Raw genomic sequence first — 19177 nt, 5'->3', positions numbered from 1 at the left:
TTACTTGCGAAACATTATCATCTGCCTCACAAATCCTTGTTATCCTCTATACTGAATTACTCATTCAGGATTTCAAGGCTCTTTATCAATCCACTCCAATTTAGTCTCTTTCCCGATCCTTCTCTTTGTTCTCTTTCAGTACTATACTTTCTCCACATATAACTAAAACGAATTCCATCCTTGCATCTGATAAGCCATCTTTCTTCACCTTTCTTGAAAAACAACACATATATGACACGAGGAGCATAGGGATGGACCTGGGTATACTTAATAGGAAAGTCTCTTAGTAGTCATCTGATTTGCAAAGCTGAAGATTACAGCCAAGCTCCCCTATCCCTTACATGTTTCTATCAGAGAAGGGTGGAATGTTCAGGAACTTAATGTAGGGGAGTGTTGCTGGGTAGAGACTGCTTGTGATATGTTATATTAAAGAGGGCCTACTTGCAGTATTTTAGGATTTGCCTCACTCCTTCATTCTTTCAATTATAGTTGTATCCTTATTATCTTTACTAATGGCCTCAATTTATATGCTGTCTTTCTTGGCGAAGGTCTGTGCAGCAGTCACTATCAAAAAGACAGATCCCTAGAAAGCAAGGAGGAAGGATGATTCCCTTAGTTCACTGGCACAATGGTTATCAGGAAGGTTGTTCCAAAGAGAGGGTGGTAGTATCTATCATAATGGAATTTTATGGCAGCTCTTAGGGGTGAGCCACTATCCTGTTATTACATCCAACGCTAGTGATGTGAACAGTTTAGTTACCTGGCACATATTGAGCTTTGACACAATATAGATTTCGGATTTAAAACTTTATTCACCCCATATAATAGTATATATAAAATGTTGCGAAGATGAAAGCATTTCTGAAACTTGGTCACTCCGTGGGGACTGGCTCAGATTATAGACTTGAAAAAAATTAACGGTAGAAAAATGTTTAATCTCTAAGGACAGATTTGATTTGGAGATAGCCAAGTCACTTGAGACTGAGTCTGGTGAAATAAAATAGTAATACCCTGAACATAATTTTTAGTATAATAGACATGTAAAAGGATTGACCTGTTTTACTGTTGAATAAGTCTCTATAGCCTCACAACATGTTACCCTCAAAAGAAACAAGGGCTACCGGGACAGATATGTAACTGCTCTTAAATTTTGTTTGGGGCACATAAATATGGATCTGATTTTATGATAATGGAGGGAAAATGAACACAGCTAAGGGAAGGCTATAAAATATTCAGCTTCTTTGGAGGCCAGATAATAAGGTTTCCATCTACCTGCTTAGCTTCTGAATGGTAAGCAGCTTTTCTATCAAGTGTGGGTTGGTAGCCCTGCTTGACTTAAAATGAGTGTTACAGTTGTTGGGAAACAGGAAATGGGGCTGGATTACACAAAGACATCCAAAACTAACACACACACACATGGGCTTCCTGGTATGTAAATTCTCTTTGAGATTAGAGATCTCCCTTTACAGAATTTAGTATAACAGATTCAATAACCAAACTTTGTGACCTCTCAATATTAAATAACTAAATGTGCAAAAGAACCACCATTATATAGGATAACAAAAGCTATACATTTTCTATGAAACATGTGCACATATTTTCAAAGCTGTGAAAATACAATAAAGAGCACAACACATTTTGGTCACTTTATTAAATGACATTAAATAGTTTAAGTTTCAACTACTAAACAGCACTTTGAATGGTGAAAACACAGATAGTATATTGTCATACTTGAATGCTTTTCTTTAAAAACACAATTCCAGTCCTTATATATATTACAAAACAGCCTTAAAGGAAGAAGTGACATCTTTTCTACAGTACTTAAGATACTCAATACAGAACTGAAAAGCAGTCTAACAGAAACAAAGGCAAGTCTTCACAGCTGTATGATTTCAGCAGCCAAAGCTGGATGATGGACTGAAACATTACTATACAACTGGGACAAAACATATACAGTATCACAATACTAAGCAAAAACGCTTTACACCCAAAGAAATAAAACAGGTTACAAAATGTGGAGAATTTAGCAGGCAAAACTGTATTACAAGCAACATTTTAAATCATCATTTTTAATCCATTGCAACTATTTAAAACATCTAAAACAAATATAAAAATGAGCCTTTTAGTATTTTATTGACGTGATTTTTTTGTCTTTAAATATTTGTTAAAGCTTGATGTTATACTCAAAGTACATATTATGTAGCTAAAATGTCAAGTGAGAAGAGTGTATACAAAGTGGTCCAAGTTTTATGTCAAACTCTGATTTCCAATTAATCCTTCTAAGTATTATTCTTTAAGTTATAGTTTCATCCATGGTGAAAAAGGTTTAGAAGGTTGCCTAAAATTTTCACATCTATGTCTTTGAGTAAATAATTAGACCGTGTTGAAAATTCCCAGGTCTAGTAAATCAGGTTTAAAATATTCTGAACTTGTAGAAATACCAACTGATAACAGTTGGCCAGAGTGTACTGCCTTCAAATATTTCTCATAAATCTTGTCTTTTTCATTATTTCTAAAGTAAATACACACCTGCCCCACCCAATTAAATAAATCTGATTACATGGCTAGCATAATATCTAAATATACAGAATTTATTAGTGATATTTCATCATGGGAAGGTGGGGGGGAGGGGCGTGGATCCACCAAACCTCACAAATTCTGTATCACAATCCTAGTGCTCTTGGATGTTTTACCACTAGTTCTTCCAAGATAAAAATGGCAATCTCTTAATCATCCAAACAACTCAAAGCAGTTTTAGCTAATGTTAAACTCATTCTAATCCAGTGATACCTAAAGCAAAGCCTACACCCAGTTTTCTTTTTTTTTTTTTTTTCTGGAATTCTTAAGCTGTTTCACTACCTGTTATATCATCATCTCAAAATGGTTTTGCCATGTTGAGTTGACTCCCATAGTCAAAAACAATGTTTTCTTTAAGAATTCAAGTAATCAAAATTGTACATGAATAAAATTATAGGTCATTTTTACAGAACTGGATTAAGAAAAAATAAAATGTAATACATTTTCTAGTAAAACTTCTAGTAAAGGGGTATTGGATGAATTAATTTTGATTTAATAATTGCCTCATGATCTAAAGAAAAAACAACTCTGACACAATTTTTAAAAATGTAAGGAAACTGGGGTAAAAGAACATGATGAGAGAAAAGAAGCGCATAGAAGCCAGTGATTCTTATCTTTCAGAGGAATTATTTCGCAATACTGATAGTACTGGGAATTGTTAAAGCACATTCCTCATGTGAACTTAAAGTCAGCAATGGTTCTGCCATTTTGATGTTGTTTATAAAACAGGGTGTGAACCTAACAACCACAACTTCAGTGTTAACCTCCTAAAATGCTAGAACTTGATTTTCTAAGTCCACATCCCACTGCCAGCAACAGGATGAAGCACTAGCACTGGCACCATGCAGTTAAGAGATGTGCTTTATATTCGTGCCAGGAGAGAGAAAATTCATGTGTGGAAGATAATCCACAACCCTGAAATTTTACCAGTAATTATTTCAGCACATATAACTGAAAATAAAAAATGGCAGAAGGACTAAAGAAGAAAAAGGAATTCTCTTCTTAGGCTATACTTAAGGCTGTTTATACAATGCTAAGATAACTGTAAGACTCCTCCAACTTTTAGAGCAGTAGTATTTAAGAATATTGCACACAATTCTGTGTCAAAGATAACCCTCAGTTTCTAACTTTCAGTCACAGAGACAATAAAAAGCAGGAGCCCAGTTTCAGACTTCAGTCAAAAGAACATTAAAACCATTTCAATCACTTTAATCAAGAAATGGATTAAGTACAAAAGTATTTCATAACTTGAGGAATCAACTCTAAGAACTCAGCTGTGTGTTTTTCTATGTAAAGAATGAATATATAAATCTTTATTCTTTCCTAAATTTATTAACTTTATGACAATTTTATGGTTGCTAAAAGCAGGCATAAAAATTTAGAGAGGAAATCTGTGGAGCTGTTACTATTATGGAAGAAGGATTTGTTTTCACTGAAAACAATTTGAAATATCTTCTGTACTCAGTGTGTGTAAGAAGATTCTAGGCAACATCACTGACAAATGTCAGGAAGAAATGGTATGCCCTATTTTTTTAAAAAAAGTAAAACTAATATGGAAGATTGGCATTTAAGGGGACCAAACTATTTATACAGTTGAGTTCTGTTAAGTCATTGATTCCTAAAAAAATAAAAGATCTTTCTATGATTTTAACAATCCATTAAGCTTTTAGTGCAAAATCACATTGATTTCCCTTGGGAAGGTCCTGGATTTTTGCTTCTCATTGGGGGTGGTGCACGCTGTAATGGTGGTGGCTGCATACCACCAGCCACTGGCTGATACATTCCTCTCATATCAATCTGCTGGTAGTTAGAAGGATTCATGATCAAATTTGGAGGCTTTGGCATCATGAGGTGACCCAGTGTTGCTTGTTGATAAGTCATTTGTTGCTGTTGCTGCTGATTGTACTGCTGCTGGAGTCTTCTGTTCATAAGTATTCGCTGAACACAGCTGATTAACTATAGAGAAAAAATGGGAGTCGTTACAAGTGCATGACCTGTCTCAAAAGAGGTATCAAGTTTTGACTTAAAATCAATTTGTTAAGGGGGTACCATACCAAAAGGAAAACACATTATTGTTATCACCATTACTAATTTGATGGCATTCACAGGACCATTACTGTAGAAACCAGTTAGTAAGACCATTTAGGGCTAAATTCTCTTAATGTCTTGACTATTATATTGCAAGCAGCATTTAGGTTAGTTGCCGTAGTAATGTGTTCTGTACTGTGAGTAGTCTCAAGTATTAGTTACAACACTTTTTGTTAAGACTCCTTTCTTTGTCATTCTTTTGAATATTTCACATGATGACAGACAAACATTTTAGTGACAAACACCAAAGGGAAAGGCACTTGCAGTAGGAATAATTCTGACCTGGAATGTCTCAAGTTTCCTAATATAATGTAAAACCACATAACCCTGCAGTACCTTCTAAGTAAAACATATGCCACAGAAATAGATTCCCTGGTGTCAACAGTTGAAATTTCCAGGTATAAGGCAGAAGGCTGGCAAACAACTGTGTTGGGAAACATGATCAAGGATCCTGGAATACGGTACCCTTTTAAAGAATTATGTAGCTTAGTTAGCTCTACTTTTTATTCTCAAATTAAACACACTGATAAGTATACTACTGTTTCGAGGTTGTTTAACAATGCCAAATGTGACTGGAGGCAGAGCAAGATGGCCGAATAGAAGCCTCCACTAATCGTCCTCTCTGAAGGAACTCCAAATTCAAAAACTATCTGCAAAAAAATCACCTTCATGAGAACCAAAAATCAGGTAAGCAATCACTGTACCAGATTTTAACTTCATATCACTGAAAGAGGCACTAAAGAGGTTAGGAAAGACAGTCTTTAACTGCCAATGCCAACCCTCACTCATCCCCTGGCAGCAGACACGTGGCAGGGAGAGAGAATCTGTGTGCTTGCAGGACAGAGTACAGTGATTGTGGGACTGCATTGGAACTCAGTGCTGCCCTGTCACAGTGAAAAGAAACATCAGGCAGAACTCAGCCGGCACCCACAGAGGGAGCATTTACACCAGCCACAGCCAGAGGGAAATCACCTATCCCAGCAGGCGGAACCTGAGTTCCGACAAGCTTTGCCACTGTGGACTAAAGAGTTCTGGGGGCCTAAATAAACCTGAAAGGCAATCTAGGCCACCAAGACTCCAAGTCCTGTGCTGGGCTGAAAGCCAGTGGACTTGGGGGGCACATGACCTAGTGAGACAACAGCCAGGGTGGCCAGAAGATTGCTTCTGCCACACCTTCGCAAACCCCGGGCAGCACAGCTCACAGCTCCAGGACAGACTCTTTGCTTTTGCTTGAGGAGAGGAGAGGGAAGAGTAAAGAAGACTTTGTCTTGCAGCTTGAATATCACCTCAGCCACAGTAGGATAGGGCACCAGGCAGAGTCCTGAGGCCCCTGTTTCAGGCCCTAGCTCCTGGATGACATTTCCAGACATACCCTGGGCCAGAGGAAACTCGTTCTCTTGAAGGAAATGACTCAGTCCTGGCAGGATTCAACATCTGTTGTCTAAAGAGCCCTTTTGGGCCCTGAATAATCAGCAGTGGTACCCAGACAGTACTTGCAGTGGGTCTTCAGTGAGACTCAGAGACATGCTATCTTCAGGTGGGACATAGCACATTCCCAGCTGTGGACACTATGGGAAGAGGCTTCTGCTTGAGAAAAGAAGAGGAAATAGTAAAGAGGACTTTGACATACAGCTTAGGTACCAGCTCAGCCACAGTGGGCTAGGGTACCAAGCAGACCCTCGGGGACCCTAATTCCAGGCCTTGGCTTTTGGATAGCATTTCTGGACCTTCCCTGGGCTGGAGGGGAGCCCACTGCCCAGAAGAGAGAGACATAGTCCTGGTAGCATTTACCACAAGCTGACTGAAGAGCCCTTGGACCCTGAGTGAACATCAGCAATAGCCAGGTAATACCTGCTGTGGGCCTGGGATGCTAGTGATCACAGGGACAGACTCCTTTGCTTGTGGAAAGGGGAGGGAAGGGTAGAAAGGATTTTGTCTTATGGCTTGGGTGCCAGCTCAGCTGAAGTAGAATAGAGCTCCAGGCAGATTCCTAAACATTCTGACTCCAGGCCCTGGATCTTGGATAGCATCTTGGGACAGGCCTAGGGCTGGGGGAAATTTGCAGCCCAGAAGGGAAGAACACAAGAGCTTTGCCACCTGCTGAATGCGGAGCCTTAGAGCCTTGAGCAAACAAAGGCGGAGGCCAGGCAGTAGTTACTGTGGATCTTGGGTGAGACCCACTGCTATGCAGGCTTCAGGTCTGACCCAGTGTGGTCCCCGTGAAGGGAACCAGAGGGGTGGTTGTGTCACCTCTCCACCAGCTTTCCAGACAGCTTAGCACAGACAGAGAGAGATTCTGTTTGGGAGAAAGTAAGGGAAGAGAACAAGAATCTCTGCCTGGTAATCCAGACAGTTCTTCCAGATCTTATCGAAGACCACCAAGGCGGTAGCTCTATGAGTCTACAAGACTACAACAGTCATAGTATTACCCAGTTTGGGATGCCTTCCAATGCAGATACAGATGGAGTGACCAAGAACTTAGATCACAATATCTATCTCCCTTTGAATACCTAGAAAGCCTTCCCAGGAAGGATGGGTACAAACAAGGCTAGATTACAAAGATTATAATAAATACCTAACTCTTCAATGCCCAGACACGAATCAATGTCCACAACCATCAAGACTATCCAGGAAACACGACATCACCAAACGAACCAAATAAGTCCTAAGGGACCAATCCTGGAGAGACAGATACATGTGAATATATGTGACAGAGAATTCAAAATAGGTGTCTTGAGGAAATTCATGAAACTCAAGATAATATGGAGAAGAAACTGATAATCCCATCAGATAAATTTCATAAAGATATTGAAATAATTTAAAAGAATCAAGCAGAAATCCTGGAGTCAAAAAATGCAATTGACATACTAAAGAATGTATTAAGAGTCTCTTAATAGCAGAACTGATCAAGGAGAAGAAAGAATTAGTGAGCTTGAAGACAGGTTATTTGAAAATGTACCATCAGAAGAGACTAAAGAAAAATGAACAAAAAACAATGAAGCACATCTACAAGATCTAGAAAATAGCCTCAAATGGGTAAATCTAAGAGTTATTGGCCTTAAAGAGGAGGCAGAGAGACAGTTAGGGTATAAAGTTTATTCAAAAGGATAACAACAGAGAATTTTCCAAACCTAGAGAAAACTATCAATATTCAAGAAAAAGAAGGTTATGCAACACCAAGCACATTTAACCCAATGAAGACTACCTCCCACCATTTAATAATCAAACGCTCAATGGTCAAGGATAAAGAAAGGATCCTAAATGCAGCAAGAGAAAGGAAACAACATACAAAGGAGCTCCAATACATCTGGCAGTAGACTTTTCAGTAGAAAACTTACAGTCCAGGAGAGAGTGACATGAGATATTTAAAGGGGTAAAGGAACAAACAAACAAACAAACAACTTTTAACCTAGAAGAATATATCTGGTGAAAATATCCTTCAAAAGTGAAGGAGAAATAAAGACCTTCCCACACAAACAGAAACTGAGGAATTTCAATACCAAACCTGTCCTACAAGAAATACTAAAGGGAGTTTCTCAGTCTGAAAAAAAGGATGTTAATGAACAATGAAAAATTACATGAAGGTATAAAACTCACTGGCAAAAGAACATTAGTTTTCTCTTTGTTTGTACTTTATTTGCTTGTTTATGCAATCAGTGTTATCATCAGCTTAAAATGATGTATTATATTATTTGCAAGCCTCATGGTAACTTCAAATAAACAAACATACAACAGATAAACAAAAAACTATCAGCAAGAAATCATACCAGGCGCGGTGGCTCAGGCCTGTGATCCCAGCACTTTGGGAGGCCAAGGTGGGCGGATTACCTGAGGTCAGGAGTTCAAGACCAGCCTGGTCAACATGGTGAAACCCTGTCTCTAGTAAAGATGCAAAAATTAGCTGCGCGTGGTGGCGGGTGCTTATAATTCCAGCTACTTAGGAGGCTAAGGCAGGAGAATTGCTCAAACCCCAGAAGGCAGAGATTGCAGTAAGCTGAGATCACGCCACTGCACTCCAGCCTGGGTGACACAGTGAAACTCCATCTCAAAATAATAATAATAAAAAGAAATTAAAACATACAACCACAGAAAATTGCCTTAACTAAAAGGAAGACAGGAAGGAAGAAAAGAAGGAAGAGAGGGATCACAAAACAACCAGAAAACAAATAACAAAATGGCAGGAGTAAGTCCTAACTTATCAAGAATAATGGGGTTGGAGGCTGGGCGCAGTGGCTCACGCCTGTAATCCCAGCACTTTGGGACGCCGAGCGGGAGGATCACAGGTCAGGAGATTGAGACCATCCTGGTTAACATGGTGAAACCCCATCTCTACTAAAAATACAAAAAATTAGCCCGGCGTAGTGGTGGGTGCCTGTAGTCCCAGCTACTCGGGAGGCTGAGGGAGGAGAATGGTGTGAACCTGGGAGGCGGAGCTTGCAGTGAGCCCAGATTGCACCACTGTACTCCAGCCTGGGTGACAGAGTGAGACTCTGTTTCCAAAAAAAAAAAAAAAGAATAATGGGGTTGGGCAAGATGGATGACTAGATGCAGCAAGGTGGAAAAGCTGCCACCGAAAGACAACGATGACTGGCACACTCCTAACAGATCTTCAGAGACAAGGCAATGAGAGTGGATGGAGGGAAGACACAGAAGCTTGGCTGAAGGAGGAGGAAGCTGGGAATCCTGAATGGGGCTACCGCACACCAGGACTGGTTCCTGGCCCACAAGAACTCCAGGGGAATGAGTGAGTTGAACTGGCAAGAAGCAACTGGCTCTTGCCTCGGGCCTCTGGAATTCCGGCAGGAGACCCACAGCCAACATTATACTGAATGGGCAAAAGCTGCAAATATTCCTCTTGAAAACTGGCACAAGACAAGGATGCCCTCTATCACCACTCCTATTCAACATAGTATTAGAAGTCCTGGGCAGAGAAATCAGGTGACAGAAAGAAATAAAGGTCATCCAAATAGGAAGAGAGAAAGTCAAACTACCACAGTATGCAAATGACATCATTCTGTATCTAGAAAACTCTAGTCTTGGCCCCAAAAGCTTCGTAAGCTGATAAACAACTTCAGCAATATCGCAGGGTACAAAATCAATGTACAAAAATCAGTAGCATTCCTACACACCAACAAAAGTCAAGTAAAGAGGCAAATCAGGCATGCAATCCCATTTACAACCACCACAAAAAGAATAAAATACCTAGGAATACAGCTAACCAGGGAGGTAAAAGGTCTCTACAGTCTTTTGGAGTACAAGACTCCAAAGAAATTAGAGATGACAAAACAAATGGAAAAACATTCCATGCTCACGGATAGGAAGAATCAATATTGTTGAAATGGTCATATTGCCCAAAGCAATTTATACATTCAATGCTATTCCTATCAAACTACTAATGATATTCTTCATAAACTAGACAAAATTATTTTAAAATTCATACGGAACAACAACAACAAAAAAGGCTGAATAGCCAAGGCAATCCTAAGCAAAATGAACAAAGCTGGAGGCATTATGCTATACAACTTCAAACTATACTACAGAGCTACAGTAACCAAAACAGTGTGGTACTGGTACAAAAAACACACACAGACCAATGGAACTGAATAGGGAGCTCAGAAATAAGGCCACACACCTACAACCATCTGATCTTTGACAAAGCTGACAAAAACAAGTAATGGGGAAAGGACTCCCTATTCAATAAACAGTGCTGGGGTAATTGGCTAGCCATAAACTGGACCCCTTCCTTATGCCATATACAAATTATCAACTCAAGATGCATTAAAGACTTAAATGTAAACCCCAAAACTATAAAAACCCTGGAAGACAACCTAAGCAATATAATTCTGGATATAGGAACAGGCAAAGATTTCATGATGAAGATGCCAAAAACAATTGCAACAAAAGCAAAAATGGACAAATGAGATCCAACTAAACTAAAGAGCTTCTGCACAGCAAAGGAAACCATTGACAGAGTAGAGAGACAACCTACAGATTTGCAGAAAAGTTTTGCAAACTATCCATCTAACAACCAATAACCATTATCTATAAGGAACTTAAAGAAATATACAGGAAAATAACAACCACATTAAAAAGTGGGCAAAGGACATGAACAGACACTTTGCAAAAGAAAACACGCACATGGCCAACAATCATATGAAAAAAAGCTCAACATCACTGATCATTAGAGAAATGCAAATCAAAACCACAATGAGATACCTTACACCAGTCAGAATGGCTATTATTAAAAAGTCAAAAGATGCTGGTGAGTTGTAGAGAAAAAGGAATGCTTATACACTGTTGGTGGGAGTGTTAATTAGTTCATCCATTGTGGAAAGCAGTGTGGCAGTTCCTCAAAGAGCTAAAAGCAGAACTACCATTCAACCCTGCAATCCTATTACTGGGTATAAACTCAAAGGAATATACATTGTTCTATTATAATGACACTGTATATGTTATGTTCATTGTAGCACTATCCACAAAAGCAAAAACATGGAATAAAGCTAAATGCCTATCAATGGTAGACTGGATAAAGAAAATGTGGAAATAAAAAATAAAAATAAAGAAAAAGTTCAGGAGGGGTAAAACAAAAAATCCATGTGTGTAAAGGTGTATTCTAAATGTGCCTTTCTTCCTGATACCTACAGTGACTGAAGCTCTAGATACATGTGCCCTCTGCCTACTCGTACTCATGTCCCCTTATAAGGCATTCATTATGGAATGCCCTATTATCAAGTTCCACAGCAAAAATTGAGATGTTGCATCCTGTGATTTCCAAACCTCAGCTAGCAGAGCCATAGCCTGCTACTACTGCCTCTGCATTTGGTTTATTGAATGCAGCTCATCACAAAGAGTCTGACAAATTCAACATGTTATAGACAACTAGAGCTTTTCTTATTCCAACAGCAGCTGACTCAACTATTAGAAATCTCAGAGATCAAAAATCTACTTTCTCACTCTCGGTTAGAGCCCAGACCTCAGCACACATCTTCAAGACTGCTGTCAATCTATTCATTTAATTTTATTAATATACTTTTTTTTTTTTTTTTTTTTTTTTGAGACGGAGTCTTACTCTGTCGCCCAGGCTGGAGTGCAGTGGCCGGATCTCAGCTCACTGCAAGCTCCGCCTCCCGGGTTTACGCCATTCTCCTGCCTCAGCCTCCCGAGTAGCTGGGACTACAGGCGCCCACCACCTCGCCCGGCTAGTTTTTTGTATTTTTTAGTAGAGACGGGGTTTCACTGTGTTAGCCAGGATGGTCTCGATCTCCTGACCTCGTGATCCGCCCGTCTCGGCCTCCCAAAGTGCTGGGATTACAGGCTTGAGCCACCGCGCCCGGCCCCTATTAATATACTTTATAAACCTAATAATAAGTACAAGATCATGTCCTCTGCAGGAACATGGATGGAGCTGGAGGCCATTATCCTTAGCAAACTAATGCAGGAACAGGAAACCAAATACCATATGTTTTCACTAATAAGTGGGAGCTAAATGATGAGAACACATGAACACATAGAGGGCAATAACAGACACTGGTGCTGACCAGAGGTTGGAGGCTGAGAGGAGGGAGATGATCAGGAAAAATAACTTATGGGTGCTAGGATTAATACCTGGGTGACAAAATAATCTGCACAACAAACCTATGACACAGATTTACCTATATAACAAACCTGTACATGTATCCATGAACTTAAAATGAAAGTTTAAAAAAAGAATAACAGTGAATATAAATGGACTAAACTCTACAATCAAAAGACATATAGTACCTGAATGGATTTTTAAAAAAGACCCAACCATCTGTTTCCTATAAGAAATACATTGTACCTATAAAGACACATATAAAGTGAAAATAAAGGGATGAAAAAAGATATTTCATGAAAATGGAAACCAAAAAAGAGCAGGACTAGCAATACTTACATCAGACAAAATAGATTTCAAGACAAAAAATATAAACAGAGACAAAGATGGTCATTTGTAAATATATGTGCACCCAACACTGGAGCACCAGATATAAAAAAGCAAATATTATTAGAGCTGAATAGAGAGACAGACCCCAAAATAATAATAGCTGAAGACGTCGACACCTCAACTTTACACATTGGACAGATCATCCAGACAGAAAATCAACAAAAAAACCAATGGACTTATTCTGCACTATAGACCAAATAGATATTTACAGGATTTTTCATTCAGTGGTCACAGAATATACATTCTTTTCCTTGGCACATAAATCATTCTCAAGGAAAGACCACATATTAGGCCACAAAACAAGTCTTAAAACATTCAAACAAATGAAATCATATCAAGTTTCTTCTCTGACCACATGGAATAAAACTAGAAAACAACAACAAGAGGAATTTTTGAAACTATATAAACACATGAAAATTGAACAATATGCTCCTGAATGACCAGTGGGTCAAATAAGACATTAAGAGGAAAATTGAAAATTTTCTTAAAACAAATGATAAAGGAAACACAACATACAAAAACCTATGGGATACAGCAAAGGCATTACTAAGAGAAAAGTTTACAGCTCTAAGTGCGTACATCAGAAAAGAAAAAAAACTTCAATTAAACACCTACCAACGCATCTTAAAAAGAACTAGGAAAACAAAAGAAAACAAAACCCCAGATTAGTAAAATAAATAATAAAGATCAGTGCAGAAATAAATACAAAGTTGGTTTTTTTGAGAAGATAAACAAAATGGACAAACCATTAGCCAGACTAAGAAAAAGAAGGGGCTGGGCGCAGTGGCTCATGCCTGTAATGCCAGCACTTTGGGAGGCTGAGGCGGGCGGATCACGAGGTCAGGAGATCGAGACCATCCTGGCTAACATGGTGAAACCCGTCTCTACTAAAAATACAAAAAATTAGCCGGGCGTGGTGGCGGGTGCCTGTAGTCCCAGCTCTCGGGAGGCCGAGGCAGGAGAATGGTGTGAACCCAGGAGGTGGAGCTTGCAGTGAGCCGAGATCGGGCCACTGCACTCCAGCTTGGACGACAGAGCGAGACTCCGTCTCAAAAAAAAAGAAGATTCAAATAAATAAAATCAGAGATCAAAAAGTAGATATTAAAACTGATACCAAAGAAATTCAAAGGAGCATTAGAGGGTCCTATGACAAACTACATGCAAACAATTGGAAAACCTAGAAGAAATGGATAAATTCCAAGACACATACAATCTACCAAGATTGAAACACTAAGAAATCCAAAATCTGAAACAGACCAGTAACAAGTAGCGAGATTAGAGCTGTAATAAAAAGTCTTGCAGCAAAGAAAAGCCTGGAAACCAATATCTTCACTGCTGAATTTTACCAAACGTTTAAAGAAGAACTAATACCAATCTTCCTCAAACTACTGTGACAAGGAGAGGAGGAGGGAATACTTCAAACACATTCTATAAGGCCAGTAACACCCTGATACCAAAATCAGACAGACACATCAAAAAAAGAAAACTACAGGGCAATATCTGAGATAAACATTCATGCAAAAATCCGCAACAAAATACTAGTAAACACAATTCAATAACACATTAAAAAGGTGTTGAACATGACCAAGTGGGATTTATCCAAGGGCTTCAAGGATGACTTAACATATGCAAATCAATCAATGTGATACATCAAATAACAGAATGAAGGACAAAAACCATATGATAATTTCAACTGATGCTGAAAAAACATTTGATAATATTCAACATGCCTTCATGATATAAATCCTCAAAAAACCGGTTATAGAAGGAACATACCTCAACACAATAAAACCCATATATTGACAGATTCACAGCCAGTATCATACTCAATGGGGAAAAAAGTGAAAGAGTTTCCTCTAAAAATTGGAACACAACAAGGACGCCAGCTTTTACCACTGTTATTCAACATAGTTCTGGAAGTCATAGCTAGAGCAATCAGACAAGAGAAAGAAATAAAGGGCATTCCAGTTGGAAAAGAAGAAGTCAAATTATCCTGTTTGCAAATGATATGATCTGGTATTTGGAAAAACCTAAAGACTACACCAAAAATATTTTAGAACTGATAAACAAACTTAGTAAAGTGGTAGCATACAAAATCAGCAGCATTTCTAAATGCCAGCAGTGAATAATCTGTAAAAGAAATTGAGAAAATAATCCCATTTACAGTAGCCACAGTCAAAATTAAATATCTAGGAATAAACTTAACGAAAGTGAAAGATGTCTACAAAGAAAACTACACAATGCTGATGAAAGAAATGGAAGAGGGTACAAAAAAATGAGAAGATATTCCATGTTCATGAATTGGATAAATTAACATTGTTAAAATGTCCATATACCCAAAGCAATCTATAGATACAATGCAATCCCTCTCAATATACCAATGACATTCTTCACAGAAATAAAAAAAAAAAATCCTGAAATTTTCATGGAACCACAAAAGACCCAGAATAGGCAAAGCTGTAGTGAGCAAAAAGAACAAAACTGGGGGAATCATATTACCTGACTTCAAACTATGCTATAGAGCTACAGTAACCAAAACAGCATGGTACTGGCATACAAACAGACACACAGACCAAGAGAACAGAAGACAGAACCCAGAAACAAATCCACACACCAGTGAACTCATTTGTGGCACAGGTGCCATGAACATGCATTGGAGATAGGACAGTCTCATTCATAAATGGTGCTGTGGAAGCTGGATATCCATACACAGAACAATGAAAAAAGACCCCTATCTCTTGCCATATACAACATTCAAATCAAAATGAATTAAAGACTTAAATCTGAGACCTCAAACTATGAATCCACTACAGAAAAACATTGGGCAAACTGTCCAGGACATTGAACTGGCAAGGATTTCTTGAGTAATATCTCACAAGTACAGGCAACCAAAGAAAAAATGGACAAACAGGATACCATTAAGTTAAAAAGCTTCTGCATAGCAAAGGAAACAATCAACAATGCGAAGAGACAACCCACAGAGTGCGAGAAAATATTTGCAAGCCTTCCAATTGACAAGGGATTAATAACCAGAATATATAAGGAGCTCAAACAACTGCATAGAAAAAGAAATCTAATAATCAGATTTAAAAATGGGCAAACATTTCTCAAAAGAAGACATATGAATGGCAAACAGGCACAAGAAAAGGTACTCAACATCATCAATCATTAGATAATGCAAATCAACACTACAATGAGAGGCTGGGCATGGTCACTCACACCTGTAATCCAAACACTTTGGGAGGCTGAGGTCGGAGGATTGCTTAAGACCAAGAGTTTGAGACCAGCCTGGGAAATATAGTGAGACCCTGTCTCTAGAAAACCAACCAACCAAACAAACAAAAAAGACAATGAAATATCATCTTACCCCAGTTAAAATGGCCTTTATCCAAAAGACAGGCAATAATTAATATTGGTGAGGATGTGGAGAAACGGGAATTTGCGTACACTGTTGTTAGCAACGTATATTAATACAAGCACTATGGAGAACAGTTTGGAGGTTCCTCAGAAAACTAAAAATAGAGGTACTATATGATTCACCAATCCCACTGCTAGGTCTATACCCAAAAGAAAGGAAATCAGTATATTGAAGAGGTATCTGCACTCTCATGTTTATTGTAGCACTGTTTACAATATTAAGACTTGGAAGCAACCTAAGTATCAACCAACAGATGAATGAACAAAGAATACATGGTACATATACACAATGGAGTACTATTCAGCCATAAAAAAGAACGAGATACTGCCATTTGCAATAACATGCATGGAACTGGAGATCATTATGTTAAGTGAAATAAGCCAGGCATAGAAAGACAAAGTTCACATGTTCTCACTTATTTCTGGAAGCTAAAAACTAAAACAATTGAATGGGGATAGAAAATAGAATGGCTGCGAAGGGTAGCAGGGACTGGGGTAATGGGGGATGGTTAGTTAATAGGTACAAAAGTATAGTTAGAATGAATAAGATCTAGTATTTGATACCACAACAGGGTGACTACAGTCAAAAATAATTTATTGCACATTTAAAAATAACTAGAAGAGTATAACTGGATTGTTTATAACACAAAGAAAGGATAAATGCTTGAGGTGATAGATATCCTTTACCCTGATGTGATTATTATGCACTGTATACCTGTATCAATGTACCTTATGTGCCCCAAAAATATATATACCTATTATATACTCACAAAAATTAAAAGTTAAATAAAATACAAATGGCAAATGTGGTAAAACTCTGGCAAAAATTCCTATGTAGATGTTCAGAATATATGAGAAATAAAATTATATGGACTAGATCCTATGTAAACTTCAAGGATTCCCATTTAGGTAGCTGTTGCATTTTTGTAACAAAATATATTACTTTTACTTGACATTCCTGGGTTTTTTACATTTCTTCCAGAATTATCAATGACTATCCATCCCTCCATAGTAGGAATAATTACTGATGTAGATGTCATACAAACTTATTATTATAAATTCAAGAAAATTAAACATAACCTAGAAATAGTCAGAAGTCAGAATTCTTACCATCTGTTGTTTTGTCAATACATCATTGTAGATTGCTTCTCTTCGTTTAACATCAAGCTCCTGGCTGGCTTGTCTACTTAATGCTAACGCCTGTACTTGGGCCTCTGAGAGATTCATGTTCTCCTTCCACTAAAAGAAAAATTTTCTATTTACTCCTTATTACTGTACAATTGAAGAAAAAATAATTAAAGTATTTTAAGATATTTGGGATTTTCCAAGGTCCCCCCCCGCTTTCCTTTATTCTTTTCTAAAGAAAAGCATGATGCAAAACAGGGTATTAAGTTGTTCACTGCTATACCTGGGCTGGCTATCTTTGGAATGAAACAATAATTTAGATTTAATTTGTGCAACTGGTAATTAAAATGTTTATGTAAACAATGCATACATTTCCATGTTTGATTTCTCAATTCTTACATTTTATCCATTTCTCTTTTGTGCCAACATCTATGTAAAATTGCTGGGTTACCGTTTGGCACTATTATCCATCCATTTTACCAGTATTTTACTATTGCAAATCAATTTATAAGATGGAAACAATTAAAAATTTTTAAAAATGGCAGTAGGGGGTAGAGGGCACAAATTTGAGGTTGGAATAAGACAATTGCCAATTAGCTTACTACAGCTGAAATTATATCTTCAAGAGGTTGAATCCTCACTGCTGTCACACTGTTTGTTGCTTCTACAACTTTTTCTCTTCCTTGATTAATGAGGTCCTAGAAGAATGCAAGAAATAAGTTATATAAGGCAGAAAGACAGCATAGTGTTAAAGTATAGGAATCCTTCCATTTGCCAATTTATAGCAGTTGGTTTTAAAACTCTTTAAATAATTGAAGAGAACAGAAAAATTCAGTATCAATAAAGTGGAATAAAACATACCAATGCTCAAAGAGTCTTGTTAGGAAGATTAAAAGTTTGAGTTTTATCACACCAATAATTTAATAATTTAGATGAATCCATAAGCACATTTTATAATGTGTTTCAGATTCAATTAAGTCATTATTGGTATAATAAAAATCCAATCTTTCCTATTTAATTTACAATTGATTCTAGCTTTAAATCATTTATTTCATAATATTGGGCATTATATATTTAATTGTACATCTATAATGCACTTGAATAGAAATTAATGAGTATATTTATCTTACTTTCAAACAGTAAGATAGCAATTTATTATAAATATTTTATAACTGAAGAAGGTGCTACTTCCCAAGCCAGTCAGCAGCCCTATTGTTTCTTAATTAAAATAATTCAAACTACATTAATTCACCGACTGATTACTTTGTGCTCTGAACAAACCACATTTTACAACATTATGTTGGTTCAAAACAGTCAACAAATAAAATAAAAATTTATTGGTCTATTCAGGGGTAATCTTTTGGAGAATGAACCCTCAACAACAAGGCACTTGAAACTGCCTTTAATTCATGTTAAACTACTTTTGTACTTCACAACTCACCTCCAGCTGTTGATTACTCATTGCTGACAGGGCTCCCAAATTGAAAGGAATATAAGGAGTTTGAGAGTTGAAACTGACAGGGGGTAAATTGGTCCCAGTTGGTATGTTGAAACGCATGGTCAGTCCCTAAAAACAAAAAAATTACGCACTTTTCACATTGTGATTTAAAACTTGAAATTCTACATCACCTACTGGTTTAGAAAAGAATCCACATTCTCAGATCCAGGAAATTATTAACACTCTTCCACACACAAACAAAACACCCTTTTCACCCGAAACCAAGATCTTATTACATGGAAAGTTTTAACCCCTAAAGGTGTACTTTTTTTAATGATAATTCCCACAGAATGGGGGCAACTCAAAAGAATTCTGATGAGACTCTGAACATCACATTAATGTTAAAGAGGTTTGGTACAATAAGTTAGGAGTTTGAAAATAGGATAAGGTTTCTCATGCTCAGGCACACTTTTGCTCAAGTGGGTTGATGTTTAAAACAGACATAGAAGGATCTTAAATAAAGCTGCTGCTGGAGCAAACGGCATTAATTTCTAATAATGAAATATTTT

The 19177-nt window shown here is 37.7% G+C and overlaps 1 protein-coding gene across 4 annotated transcripts in view; it reads right to left on the bottom strand.

Annotated features, from left to right (window-relative positions):
* Positions 1-1422: 1422 nt before the first annotated feature.
* The window catches only part of ATRX (ATRX, chromatin remodeler), a 282193-nt gene continuing 264438 nt past the window's right edge, over positions 1423-19177 (bottom strand). The window contains exons 31-34 of one of the 4 annotated variants that reach the window (XM_025372040.1): positions 18612-18737; positions 17773-17868; positions 17156-17284; positions 1423-4533 (exon numbers count right to left, since the gene is read on the bottom strand). In XM_025372040.1, coding sequence (XP_025227825.1) covers positions 4255-4533; positions 17156-17284; positions 17773-17868; positions 18612-18737 — 630 coding nt within the window. In that variant the 3' untranslated portion in view covers positions 1423-4254. The remainder of the gene's footprint in view (positions 4534-17155; positions 17285-17772; positions 17869-18611; positions 18738-19177) is intronic. The other 3 variants (XM_025372038.1, XM_025372041.1, XM_025372039.1) reach the window with 3 other exon arrangements.

This window comes from Theropithecus gelada, chromosome X (genome assembly GCF_003255815.1).
Source record: "Theropithecus gelada isolate Dixy chromosome X, Tgel_1.0, whole genome shotgun sequence".
Classification (NCBI taxonomy): Eukaryota; Metazoa; Chordata; class Mammalia; order Primates; family Cercopithecidae; genus Theropithecus; species Theropithecus gelada.
Note: the sequence above shows the minus strand (reverse complement) of the source record. Positions and strands in the feature narration are given on the sequence as shown.